At 35.5% G+C, this 14,706-nt stretch overlaps 1 protein-coding gene across 5 annotated transcripts in view; it reads left to right on the top strand.

Moving 5' to 3' along the window:
- GRIA2 (glutamate ionotropic receptor AMPA type subunit 2) overlaps positions 1 to 14,706 on the top strand; it is a 149,456-nt gene that overhangs the window by 94,036 nt on the left and 40,714 nt on the right. For all 5 annotated transcript variants that reach the window (XM_029939683.1, XM_029939691.1, XM_029939715.1 and 2 more), the window contains exons 7-9: positions 13,373 to 13,540; positions 13,795 to 13,899; positions 14,578 to 14,688. In XM_029939683.1, the coding sequence (XP_029795543.1) occupies positions 13,373 to 13,540; positions 13,795 to 13,899; positions 14,578 to 14,688 (384 nt within the window). The remainder of the gene's footprint in view (positions 1 to 13,372; positions 13,541 to 13,794; positions 13,900 to 14,577; positions 14,689 to 14,706) is intronic.

Genomic DNA, 14,706 nt, shown 5'->3' with positions numbered 1-14,706 from the left:
TCCTATCAGCTCTGCCATACTTCTTACCCAGTCTTCTGCAAACACCCTAAATCCAACCACCACCATCTCTCTGCGAGGATTATTGCAATGGTCTTCTAGACTGGTTTCCCTGATTCCACACTTGCCCTTATCTTCCATATTTGTGGTCCTTTTGAAACATAAATTACATTATGTCACTGCCCTGCTCTAAGCCCTCTAATGGCCCTCTATTTCACATAGGGTAGAAGACAAAGTTATATCTTTGAGGCCCTAAGTACTCTGTCTGCCAGCCACAAGGGACTGATTTCTTGGCACTCTCCCCATTGCACACTCAGCCTCAGCTACATTAGTCTTTTTGGTGTTTCTTAAGCACAGAAGGTACTTTTCCACTTAGGGTCTTTGCTCTGGCTATTTCCTCTTCTGGATTGTTCTCCCCCTAAATATCTGCATGGCAGAGCCTATGTCACTCCTTAGATCTTTGTCCAAATGCTATCTTCTCAAGGAAGGCAGTGGCAGGCTCTCTATTTAAAATTGCAATCTTGGGGCACTTGGGTGGCTCAGTCACTTAAGCGTCAGACTCATAATTTCAGCTCAGGTCATGATCTCACAGTCATAAGACAGAGCACCAAGTCAGGCTCCCTGTTGAGCATGGAAACTGTTTGGGGTTATCTCTCTTTGCCCCTCCTCTGCTCATCTCCCTCTCTCTCAAAAGTAAATAAATAAACATTTAAGAAATAAATAAGTAAAACTGCAATCTCTCCATCCATCAGGGTATGTTTATTGCTAGCTTTCCCTGCTTTAGTTTTTGTCATTATTACCTTCTAGTATACTGCTTTTATGATTAATATGTTGTCCATTGTCTGCCTACGCCAAGTTGAAAATAAAGTGCCACAGGGGCAGAGATTTCTTTGTTTTTGTTTACTGATATATTCCAAGCTCCTAGAATGAGGCCTGGTACATAATTGCTATTTAATAAAGGCTTTAGAGGAAATCAAAGATACTGTGGTAGTACCCATGATAAGTTGGTCTAATCCAAGGTCTGAAGTAAGAAAAAGGCTTTTTTGAGGAAGCACTATTGAATTCAAAACTTGAAAGGATGATAGGAATTGAGAGAGAATGGTCAGTGGCTCCCCACAGAGAAAGTTCCCAGGGCAGAAAAAATATAAATATTTCCACAAGGCCAAAGTTTGAACAGAGGTGTTTTGAGGGAATTCAGAGAAATACTTCTTTCGAAATATGTGTTAGCCAGGGGTGCCTGAGTGGCTCAGCTGGTTGAGTGTCCTACTTCAGCTCATGTCATGATCTCACAGGTCATGGGTTCAAGCCCTGTATTAGGCTCTGTGCTGACAGTGCAAAGCGTGCTTAGGATTCTCTCTCTCTCTCTCTCTCTCTCTCTCTCTCTCTCTGCCCCTCCTCCACTCATGCTTTTTCCTTTCTCAAAATAAATAAATAAAATTTTTAAAAAGAGAAATATGTATGATTCAGATTTTATGTGCCTTGTTGATTTACGAAGGAATTTTTTGTCCTATTCAGAGAGCAATAGAGAACCACTAGAAGAGAATTAATATCATGTTTTGATATGGGAAGATTACTGATCCCACCTGGGTGACAACAGGTGGCATCATGTGCATGTGATGGCTGGTTAGCTTTTAGGAAGACATCACAAACGATCCAGGCAACAGGTCATAGTTGTCTGAAATGTGGGCATAGCACAAGGATGGAGGGAAATCTATGGACTTGTTACAACTGCCTATTCTTTCAAATCTTCTTATTTGTAAAAGAAATGATTATTGTAAGATTCGTGACCATTCATTTATATGCATAATATATGATATAATTTCTACATAACCCAGAAATATAATATATAATGTATATATGAAATGTAATATATATATAATAGAAATTAGTTGAAAGATATCTCTGTGTTAAAAACAAGATTCTGAGAGGCAGTCTGTATCATTTGTATCTTACTGGCCTCAGATCTCATTCAGTGGTTTGCACACAGTAGACACATAGATATTTTTTGAAATGAAGAGTAATGAAATGAAAAATATAAATAACCTCTGAAAATACCAAATCACTAACAAAGGAAAAAACATACTTATCACTGTTACAAAATTTGATGACAATTTCTGCTCTAGCATTTGCTATGTCCCTTATTCAGCCCTGGCAGAAAAGTAGCGTTACTTTACCTGGTGAAATGTAGAATGACTATAATCATCAGAACTGAATCATCATAACTTCTCAGCTTAAATGGGTCAATTCAAGTGAGCATTTTACTTTCCATAAAAAAAGTTTCAGAAGAGGCAGATAATGAAGGTGATTCGCCACTATCTCAAAAATAATTTACAAATACATCTGTTTTTAGATAGACTTTTAGTGTTTTCAGTGCCTTCAACAGCTTGCCAGATTACAGACACCCCTTCTATCTTATCACATCGACAATTTGAGCCTTAGTTCAACTTTTGTGTCTGCAATGTTCTGCTGATGTCAAGGAATTCAACAATAATTCGTGACTGACATTTTTGTGGCACTAGACTTTCCCACCAGAATCTCATTTTACTCAGGAAGCGACTTCAAGCACAGACCTAGACTTTTTTACTTGCTGTCCTAAGAGAGTTATTAGGCCTGTCTGAAAATAACATAATCTCTTTCAGTTCGGTAATTAGCACCGTGCATTGTGTAGTACTCTGGTGGCTTAATAGAATTAATTCTGCTTCTCAAAAAATTGCTGCTGACAAATTGGTGTTCCCTACTCCTAATATTAAAATATTTCACCACACAACACCCTAGAGGTGTGACATGTTTAGTTCCTATATTGTGTGGGTGATTGATTGACTTTTTTGTCTTTTTATTTTACTTATTTTTTAATATGATTTATTGTCAAGTTAGCTAACATACAGTGTATACAGTGTGCTCTTGGTGTAAGGGGTAGATTCCCATGATTCATTGCTACATAACTACGCCTAGTGCTCATCCCAGCAAGTGCCTTCCTCAATGCCCTTCACCTATTTTCCCCTCTCCCCTGTCCTCCCATGCACTCTCAGTTTGTTCTCTGTATTTAGGAGTCTCCAACGGTTTGCCTCCCTGTCTGTTTGAAACTATTTTTCCCCTTCCCTTCCCCCATGGCCTTCTGTTAATATTTACAGCAACACTTTCAACAATAATGAAATTATGGAAAGAACCTAAAGGTCCATCAACTGATAAATGGGTAAAGAAGACGTAGATTAGATATACAACGGAATACTAGTTGGCAATGAGGGAGGATGAAATCGGGCCATTTGCAGCAACTTGGATGGAACTGGAGGGTATGCTGAGTGAAATAAGTCAGTCAGAGAAGGACAGATGTTTTTACTCATATGTGGATCTTGAGAAACTTAGCAGAAGACAATGGGGAGGGGAATGAGAAAAAATAGTTACAGAGAGGGAGGAGGGGAAACCACAAGAGACTCTTAAATACAAATAACAAACTGAGGGTGGGTGGAAGGGTGGGAGAAGGCAGAAAATGGTTGATGGGCATTGAGGAGGGCACTTGGTGGGATGAACACTGGGTGTTTTTTGTAAGCCAATTTGACAATAAATTATATTTTTAAAAAGTTTCTAGTAGTTCTATTTTTAAATTTTTGAGGAACTTCCACACTGTTTCCCAGAGGGGCGACACCAGTTTACACTCCCACCAGTAGTGCATGAGGGTTCCTGTTTTCCCATATCCTCACCAATATCTTTTGTTTCCTAGATTGTTAATTTTAGCCACTCTGACGGGTGTGAGAGGGTATCTCAGTGTGGTTTTGATTTGTATTTCCTGGTGATGAGCATTTTTTCATGTGTCTGTTATCCATCTGGATACCTTCTTTGGAAAAGTATTTATTCACATCTTTTGCCCATTTCTTCACTGGATTATTTGTTTTTCAGCTGTTGAGTTTGGTAAGTTCTTTATAGATTTTGGATACTAAGCCATTATCCAATATATCATTTGCAAATATATTCTCCCATTCCGTCAATTGCCTTTTAATTTTGTTGATTGTTTTTTTTGTTTTTTGTTTTTTGTAGTGCATAGGCTTTTTATCTTGATGAGGCCCCACTAGTTCATTTTTGTTTTTATTTCCCTTGCCTTAGGAGAATTGCTGTGGCTGAGGTCAATGAGGTTACTGCCTGTTTTCTTCTCTAGGGTTTTGATAGTTTCCTAACTCACATCTAGGTCTTTTATCCATTTTGGGTTTTGTGTGTGTGTGGTGTAAGAAATTTTATTCTGCATGTTGCTGTCCAGTTCTCCTAGTGCCATTTAGTAAAGAGACTGTCTTTTTTCCATTGGATACTTTTCTGCTTTGTCAAAGATTAGCTGGCCAAATATGTGTGGGTCCAATTCTGGGTTCTCTATTCTATTCCATTGGCTTATGTGTCTGTTTTTGTGCCAATACTGTCTTGATGATGACAGCTTTGTAGTAGAGGCTAAAATCTGGGATTGTGATGCCTCCTGCTTTGGTTTTCTTATTCAACATTACTTTGGCTATTTGGGGTCTTTTGTGGTTTCATACAAATTTTAGGATTGTTTGTTCTAGCTTTAAGAAGAATGCTGTGCAGTTTTGATTGGGATTGCATTGAATATGTGGATTGCTTTGGGTAATAATGACATTTTAACAATATTTATTCTTCCAGTCCATGAGCATGGAATGTTTTTCAATTTTTTGTGCCTTCTTCAATTTCTTTCATAAGTTTTCTATAGTTTTTGGCATATAGTTCTTTTACATCTTTGGTTTGGTTTATTTCTAGGTATTTTATGTTTCCTGGTGCAATTGTAAGTGAGAGTGATTTCTTGATTTCTCATTCTGTTACTTCATTATTGGTATATAGAAATGCAACCAATTTTTGTATATTGGTTTTACATCCTACGACTTTGCTGAATTCATGTACCACTTCTAGCAGTGTTTTGATGGAATCTCTTGGGTTTTCCATGTAGAGTATCATGTCATCTTAAAAAGTGAAAGTTTGACTTCTTTGCCAATTCGGATGCTTTTTATTTCATTTTGTTGCCTGATTGCTGAGGCTAGGACTTCCCCAAAGCCAGCAAAAGAACTAATAAATATTAGAGCAGAAATAAACAATATAGAATCCACAAAAACACTAGAACAAATCAATGGGTCTTAAAGCTATTTTTTTGAAAAAATAAACAAAGTAGATAACCCTCTAGCCAGACTTCTCAAATAGAAAAGAGAACCCAAATAGATAAAATCACAAACAAAAGAGGAGAGATCACAAGAAACAGCACAGAAATACAATTATTAGAGAATACTATGAAAAATTATATGCCAACAAACTGGACAACCTAGAAGAAATGGACAAATTACTAGACACTCACACACTATCAAAACTCAAATGGGAAGAAATAAAAAATTTGAACAGACCCATAACCAGTGAAGAAATTGGATCAGTTATCAGAACTCTCCCAACAAATAAGAGTTCTGGGCTAGATGGCTTTCCAGAGGAGTTCTACCAGATGTTTAAAGCAGAGTTAATACCTATCCTTCTCAAGCTGTTCCAAAAAATAGAAATGAAAGGAAAAGTTTCTGGATTCATTCTATGAAGCCAGCATTACCTTAATTCTCAAACCAGACAGAGAGCCCACTAAAAAGGAGAATTATAGGCCAATACCCCTGATGAACATGGGTGCAGAAATTCTCAATAAGATACTAGCAAATTGAATTTAACAGTATATTAAAACAATTATTTGCCATGATCAAGTGGGATTCATTCCTGGGCTGCAGGGCTGGTTCAGAATTTGCTAATCAATCAATGTGATACATCACATTAATAGAACAAAGGATAAAAACCATATGATCCTGTCAGTAGATGCAGAAAAAGCATTTAACAAAATATAGTATCTTTCTTAATAAAAATCCTCAATAAAGTTGGGATAGAAGGAACATACCTTAACATTACAAAAGCCATATATGAAAAGCCCACAAGTAATATCATCCTCAATGGAGAAAAACTGAGAGCTTTCTTCAGGGACACAATAGGGATGTCCACTCTCTGATTTTTAAAATTTATTTATTTATTTTTGAGAGAGACAGAGATAGCATGAGTAGGGAAGGAGTAGAGAAAGAGAGAGCACATCCTAAGCAGGCTCTGCACTGTCCATTAGTGTCTGATATGGGATTTGAACTCATGAAACTGTGAGATCAAACAAGAGCCAGATGCTTAACTGACTGAGGCATACAGGCACCACTTTATAGTCTGTGGTTTAAAAAGTTTGTATATGGCTGAAATAAGCCCACTAATTAAATTTTTGATATTGTACAATTATATATTTTATAAAAAATGATTGAAAAATAATACATTGCACTATTTAAATGTATATATGGAATTAAAAGCATATTACTATTTAAATGTATATTACAGCATTAAAAAGGCATTATGACTATATAATAATAAGGCAGGGTATCTGGGTTCATCTCATTTCCACATTCCTTCATGTAAAGAGAATAAATTTAGGGGATATCTCAGATTTCTCCCAAATCTCTAATGGCATGATTGTGTGAAGTGCTAATTTAGGCATTCAATAAAGAACTAACAGCTCTAATTCTCGCTGAATCTGTAACACCTCCAACGGTTCCTCTGTCTCTCAAAGATTATAGTGACTTGCCAGCAGTCATTTCTGAACTCTGGACATCGGAATCAAATCCTAAATAACCTTGCAACATATTTCTTTTATTTTTCCTGGATCGTAAAAGATTAGGAACTTTCACTTTGTTAGAAGATTCTTAGGAAGTGGGGAGACTCAGGAAAGAATTTAAAATAAGATAAGAAAGTAAGAGATTTGCCTCTTAGAAAGTCTCTTCCAACTGACGGGTGAATCAAAACCAGCTTTCTTTCCATCTTGATGAACCTGATTAGTTTTATCTGAAAATTTGAGTTCCCTTTTTTTTAAGTTTTTCAGTACAACTTATTCTTATTACATTTTAATTTGCATTCATTAAGTATCTTAGAAATATTATACTCAAATAGAACTCCAGAGAAAGGCCATTAACTAGTTGAACAGTCGCAGGGTGTCAACTCCCTAGTTAGCCTGCTCGCCTCTCCACTGCACATACTTGCTCTCTGGCGGTTCCTACTAACTGTCTTCAAGATGTGGCTGAAGCTTGAGTCTGGTATCAGGCCAAGGCCACAAATCCATGAATATAGACTGACTGCATTTAGGGTGCAGTCAATTATGATGGATCTTAAAAAGACTGGCTATTCTCTTAGGAGAAGAATATAAGATGTTGATTTTTTTAACTTTGTAATTTAGATTTAACTTTTTTAGAGCAGGTTAAGGGCTCAGCAAAATTGAGCAGAAAGTACCAAGAATTTTCATGTAACTCTGCTCTCAGACCTGCATAGCCAACTCCAATATCAACTTCACTCACCAGAGGGATTCATTTGTTAGAACTGATGACCCTACACTGACATATCATAGTTACCCATAGTCCACAGTTTACATTATGGCTCACTCTTAAGGTGGACATTCTATGTTTTGGCACAAATGTGTAATAACATGCTTCCATCATTATAGTTTCATAGTGAATATTTTCACTGCTCTGAAAATCTTCTGTGCTCTGCCTATTTATCTCTCCTTCCACTCCTGGAAAACACTGATCTTTCACTGTCTCCATAGTTTTGCCTTTTCCAGAATGTCATATAGTTGGATTCATACAGTATACAACCTTTTTAGATTGGCTTTTCATACTTAATAATATACATTCAAGACATTGTTCTATGTCTTTTCATGACTTGGCAGCTCACTCATTTTTAACACTGATAATATTCCATTGTCTGGATGTACTACGATTTATTCATCCAGTCACTGACCAAAGCTTCCTGATAGCTTCCAAATTTTGGCAATTATGAATAAATATACCATGAATATCTATGCATTGGTTTTTCAGTGTACATATGGTTCCAACTCCTTTGAATAAATACCAAGCAGTGCAACTGCTGGATCATATGGTAAGAGTATTCTTAGTTTTGTAAGAAACTGCTAAACTGACTCCCAACGTGGCTGTACCATTTCGCATTCTCACCAGCAATGAACAAGAGTTCCTGTTAGTTCCTGTTACTCCACTGAAGTTGAGTTTCTGTGAAGATATTGTGACTTTATGCAGTGAAGTTTCAAAGGGCACATATTCAACAAGTTTTACTCAGCCTTATCACAGACAACTCTTTCCCAGAATGCAATTAAATTTCAAACTAAGACAAGTGAATAAACTTAAGTTTATAATGTATTTCTTAATACTGTTCTGTTCATTTTCTTATGGCTCTAGATGATTCCTGGTCCTTTCTCAGAGTCTATAAACAAACAAACAAACAAACAAATAGAAAGATTTTCTAAAATTTTCCTTATTGGTTTACTTATTTTACCTAGAGCTTATCCATTTTTTACCATTTTCAGAACTTTGTAAAATGGAGATATTGAGAATTAGAATTATTGTAAAATTCTTTAGGGAAATATTCAGTGTATAATAACTTTAATCAAATAAGTGATGCCATTTAAAAATAAGTATATAAAATTTTTCAGGCCATTAAACTTTAACAGCCCAAAGTATGTTACACAAAACAATATTTTTATGGAAAGTAATTGGTGTCAAGGAAATTTTTTAGGTGGTAATTTAATGGACATTGAATGTTCTTCAGACAAAGCTAAACGAATTGCCACTGCAGGATTTCTCAGGGCCTTTAATATGCCAATATGAGAATAATTTTCTGAACTTATTAAATCACAGACTCTTTTATAGATTGGGATAGTGGTTTTCAAAGCATCAAGCCAAGCTAGTTTTATACCAGGACAGATAGTAATAAAAGGAAAAAAGAAAGCAAACACACTGGTCAATAATTTGTATATTTTAGCACATTTTATAAATCACCTGGCTTCCCGTTTCCTGTAACTCTACTCATTTGATGTGGTGTTTGCCAAACAAGGGCACCCACTGTCCCAGTGTTCCTGGTACTAAAGAGTTTCCTGGAATTGCAGCCTTTCTCCCTAAAACAGTAATACTATAAGCAAACCAGGACAGTTGAGCACCATCACTGCTCCAGAAACACAGAGATCTAAATTCAAATGCCACTTAAATTATTTGCAACCCTGGGCAAAATATAACTTGTTAACTGAGAATTTTCATCTATAAAACTGAAATAAAAATATTTGTTGCATAGAATTTTTTAAAAAGGACTTGCTAGAAAACCACCCAATTTCATGAATTCTTATTTCCTTGTGAGCTTTTCCAGTACTACTATGACATAAGAGAGGCATTGCTTTCTTTATTTCATTGATAAGAAACCCTGGACACTCTTGATTCTGTTAAATTGTCCAAGGCAACTGAGTAGTAAATGATAAAATCAGGACCTGGGCTCTGTCTTCTGGTGTTACATTCAACGCTTTCTAAACTATATACAATTGAATTTCAAATGTCAAGGAAAATTTGGAAAATGGCCATTCATAGCAAGTTTTCTCATACTTTCATTATACCTAAAGTTTAATATTTTTTCTTGGAATATTTTTTGTTTGTTTTAGCACAGTGCAGATAACATGTTTAGGAGTAGGTGGTATAATAATGACCCATAAAATGTGATATTATAGCCTACTTATACTTTTTGTATGTTCATTAAATTCTAAATGTTTGGAACATAGAACTTCTTTTTATACCCCCGTATTTGGCTGTCAGAAAACTGTTTTCTGGTCCCAGTGATTATAGTAATGTATTATTGAATAATGTCTGATGACTATTGGGCATAACAAACATGTTTAAAATGCATATTTCATTTTATATTTGAGAAATGAATCTCAATAAGTCCAATTTAAAATGGAATTAAAAGTGCATTTGGAAAATGGACCATAAAAACGTTTTCCAGATTTCTTCTTTAAAGTGTGGATATGATGCAATTGTGATATGAACACTGCAAAACATAATGGCCCCCCACTGAATTATAAATTTCTAACCCAGCTGAGGGATTTCACAGAACATAAACACCAGGGCAGAGATGATGCATTTGTTTTCAAGGAAGGAGATAGTTACATTGGCATCGTGTTCCCTTCAAATTCATTTGCACCTAGTTTAGTGAATGGTAGAATAAAACCGAAATATCAAACAATGCAATAAAAAATGTGAATATATTTGTTTAGGAAAATAAATGAGCCACATATGTGGCACATAAACAAAAAGGAACTCTGGAGACAGTGTCTGTTTATTTTTGCTCAGTCCAGAATTGTGTTTCTATGATTGTGACTTTTAATTAAGAATGATAATAGGCTGGAGACTTGATTAAATTTGAACATTTGAAAAAGGTTGAAAGGATTTTTTCTTCTTAGTATGCTCATGCTCTGAATCATAATTTTAACATGCTGCACAGACCTAAATGCTTTTAGTTCATTCAACCTAATCTTATTTTTTAATGTAGTTTGCCAACATTTATAGACCTCTAAAGCACTTAGCAGATGACTTTATAGATTTCTCATAGTAATGTGACCAAGCTGACTCAAAGATTTTGGCTTTTAAATATCATCATAACTTTTTCATAGATGTTGCAATACTTCTTTCTTGCATATCCAATTTATTCAATTTAGGGTCTGTTTCCTATTCAGTGACCTAGGTTATATAAACCTCAGTGACCTAGAAGAAAGCAAATTAAATCATTTTTTTCTCTAGGAGAATAGAAACAAACATATATGTAAGCCAGATAAATCCTGATGTGTTATTTTATTTCTCCAAGTCTTTGCTTAAGTAACTATGATATAAAACAGTGCCTTTGATATAATAAAGATTTTCTTAAAAAATAGTCCATGAATATTCTATAAAACTTGGAATAGAAATATAATCATTTTGGATTTCCTCTCTTTGGAAATTGTCAAATTTCCTCTCTATTATAATCATATGTTTATTTTTCTTTCCTTCATTTGTTGAAGGGCTGTTACCACTCTCATTTATCAATGAAGAATGATTTTTTAAAAAGCTTAGTTGTAATATTTTTCACTAATTTTATAATAGACATTATTCACATTGTTATATAACCTTCATTAGTATCACTTAATAGCTGCATAATATTTTCTTAAAGCAGAAAGTATAGATATTAAACTTCCTTTACTGTCAGAAATTTAGGTTGATTCTAAATCAAGTTGGACCTATTACATACTTTATTTTGATAATTTCTCACATGTACAGTTTGAAGAAAAAGGTTGCAGATTTTTTGGAAAATGGTGATGGATTTTACTTGGATCTGCATAGCTGAGATACTTGTGAGGAACACAAGTGCAAGCATCCGGAAGACTGAGAACCTCACGCTGCCATTTTTACATTTAAAAAATGGAGGCTCAGAAAATTTCTGGATGCATAGAGGAGATGATTCATATGACGTATATGATTTTTCATTTGCCTTAATGTAATATCTCTCATTTAAAAGGATAAACCAGACAGACATCTATCTACCATCAGGGCAATTTATAACACTATAATAGGTAGATTGCAATTATCTATTTATATAATCTTTACACTGGACTGGAAGAGAATGTGAGTCCTGTAAACAGTCCCAGAGTCCATATCAAGATCTGTGAATCCCTTGCCTGAGTTCTTTCCTTCCTTCCTAAGTCTTTACAATGTGCCCTGCCTTGCCTTGGGCTCTGAGAATTCAGTGGTGATGGATGAGTTTTCTACTTCCCTAGAGTAGATATTCCAGTGGGGAAGAGAGATGAAGTCAAGAAGTAAAGACAACACGAACAAGATATTCAGATACTGATGAAAATCAAGGAGGTCATGTGAAAGGGAATGATTGGGAATGTGGTGGGAAGGAAGGGAATCATGGAGGAGGTAACGTGTGAGCATGTACATGTAATTTAAAGCCATGAATCGAGTGAGACCTCTTAGAAAAAAACAAGGATGTTTGATGTGGAATGGCAAGTTTAGAAAATTCCTCAATAAATTTTCTGATGAAGGAAGCAAAAAAGAGGGTAGGTATTAGAAGGAGATACAAATCTAAGAAGCAGTTAATATCTCTCTCTATCTATCCAACTACCTACCATCTATCATCATTATCATCATCTGTCATCATCTATTTTTTATTTGTAGTTGAAGATATCAGAGCATTTAAATTGTTAATAGAGATGATCCAGTAGAGAGAGAAAGCAATGCTGATACAGGTTGAGGTCATGTATAATTGTACATGAAATGTCTTTAGAAAGATTTAATGGCCCCCATAAGTACACAGTTGAAGTGGCTGTCCTGATGTAGGAGCACGGCTATCTCATGTAGGGAAATGGAGAGTGTGTGTATTCTTGGCAGCTTTATGGTTGAAATAGATAAAAGGTTTCTGTCTTATGACTTCTATTTTTTCAGTGACATGTAAGGCAAGATAATCAGCAGGAATTGGAGAAAGAGCAGTGTGAAGAGCTGTGGATATTAGAGAAGAGAAGGCATAAAATAATGATTTTTGAGAGTGGAGGAACTAATTTACTAAAGAAATGAGGATCATCACTTGGAAATACTGAGCGCCCATTTTGGATTTGTGGTCAAGAATTTTTGATCACAAATTCAGTATGATACTGCATTTACCCTGCTTCCCTATACTTTGGTTACTTACAGATTGAAAAATATCAATACCAGAAATTTCTTCAGCATTCATTAAAGCAGTTGTGTTAAAATGTGGTTCATCATTAACAATAGCAGCATGATACATTTGATAGATGGAGGTATATATACAGGCGTGAGGTAATACTGATGTAGCCATGGACAATGTTTAGTATGCTTAGTGCCATTTTTTTTTCATTCGGCCCCCAACTCCTGTAATACCCTACTGTCCCGCTGGGATCTGAACATTATAAGTTTGGGACCAATGTTATAATAAACTGTTGAGGCATGAAGGGGACATAGAATTTATGAAATTGATGGTTCTATTTGATTATCATAATCGCCGAGGGGGTCATAAAAATATTCCAAAGACTATTGCAGATCTATGTGCACATCACTAAGGTAGAATTAGAGACTTAAACTAATCAGTATGTTTTCCCTATTGCCAAATGAATCTCTCATTAGTGGAGGGATATTTATTTGTTTATTTGATCATCCCCTATATCCCCAAATAAAGCCGTAGAGTGATGCTCTAATAAGAAATTGGTTAGAAAAGGAAAGACACAATTGTGAAAGCTCTCACCTGAAATAGCTGAGATGTTGACATAACAAGAGTTGCTTACTGTCAAGAACACACTCTATTGTCCCTGTATTCTGTACTATCTCCCTTAGATTCTTAGACTTCTAGATGCAGGAATTCTTTCAAAGTTCTTGGACTTTGAACTGGTATTGTATGGTGACCAGTGTGCAGTGAATCTTGGAATTTTTTCCCATGCTTATGAAGAGTGTGTGATGCTTTTCAGTATACTTCTGCTCTGACCTATGATGCTGTTCAAGTGATGACTGAAGCTTTCCGCAACCTACGGAAGCAGAGAATTGAAATCTCCCGAAGGGGCAACGCAGGAGATTGTCTGGCAAACCCAGCAGTTCCCTGGGGACAAGGCGTAGAGATAGAAAGGGCCCTCAAACAGGTTAGTCATTCAAAATGACTGTGAATGTGACTTAACAATGAACACTGTTTTCCTTCTACTACATTAGTCTCCCTGTTATGTTTAATATAAGGTGAATATTATTTCCTGACCACACAAAGGTAGGTTGAAGAGTGAAAAAAAATCTTATAAATGAAGTGTTCTTGACTGGAGTCCGGTGCGAGTAATCTGCACCCCGTTTGTATCTTTGGTTGAAGTAAATTGATAACTGTGCTGCTTTCCCATTTCCTCATTAGGTTCAGGTTGAAGGTCTCTCAGGAAATATAAAGTTTGACCAGAATGGAAAAAGAATAAACTATACAATTAACATCATGGAACTCAAAACTAATGGGCCCCGGAAGGTAAATCATTAGGGATCTAAAGGCAGTTTTCCCTCTGTGAGGAGGTGAGTTAGCTACCCATCACCTCTTCTTCTGAAGAGTCCTGGAAATATATATTCGCATTGGTAGTTTACTTCCAGAAACAGACATGTTTTAAAGTATTTTTTTCCCTAAATCAAACTATTCATTTCTGGTAAGTAACATTGAAATGTAATCTTTAAACAACTGTGAATAGAACTCTTTATGTATATTTTTTTCTATCAAGATATAAGAAGCTTAATGAGAAGAGAAAGAACTATCGCTGACAGTTTATGGTTCAGAAGACAAAACATAGCTGGTGCAAATATACATTAATGTTTTATTTAGTTCAACACCTTTCTTTTAACTGTTATGGATAAAATGCCGTTGCTTGGATTTTATTTCTGTTTCTATATGATCATTCCCAAACAGGTTAACGTTGGGAAACTATGAGAAGTGAACATGAAGAAAAAAGCTGTTTTTAAGAATTGTTTTTGTTTCATTGTTTTTATAAGCCCTATTTCTATTAGAGTCACATATATAAGAAACATCTCTTGTTTCAAAGAAGAGTAGTTAATGTAGATGTAATTTTGGATTCAGACATGAATTTGAAATTATTAAATTCTTGGCTAATAGAAAGATGATTTATCCATGTGTCTATCTTTCTGTAACCTTTTACAGATTGGATACTGGAGTGAAGTAGACAAAATGGTTGTTACCCTTACTGAGCTCCCCTCTGGAAACGATACCTCTGGGCTTGAGAATAAGACTGTTGTTGTCACTACAATTTTGGTAATTAGCTACAGATGC

The sequence above is a fragment of the Suricata suricatta genome, chromosome 1 (assembly GCF_006229205.1).
Source record: "Suricata suricatta isolate VVHF042 chromosome 1, meerkat_22Aug2017_6uvM2_HiC, whole genome shotgun sequence".
NCBI lineage: Eukaryota > Metazoa > Chordata > Mammalia > Carnivora > Herpestidae > Suricata > Suricata suricatta.
The sequence above is the reverse complement of the archived record's forward strand: the minus strand, read 5'-3'. Positions and strand labels throughout refer to the sequence as shown.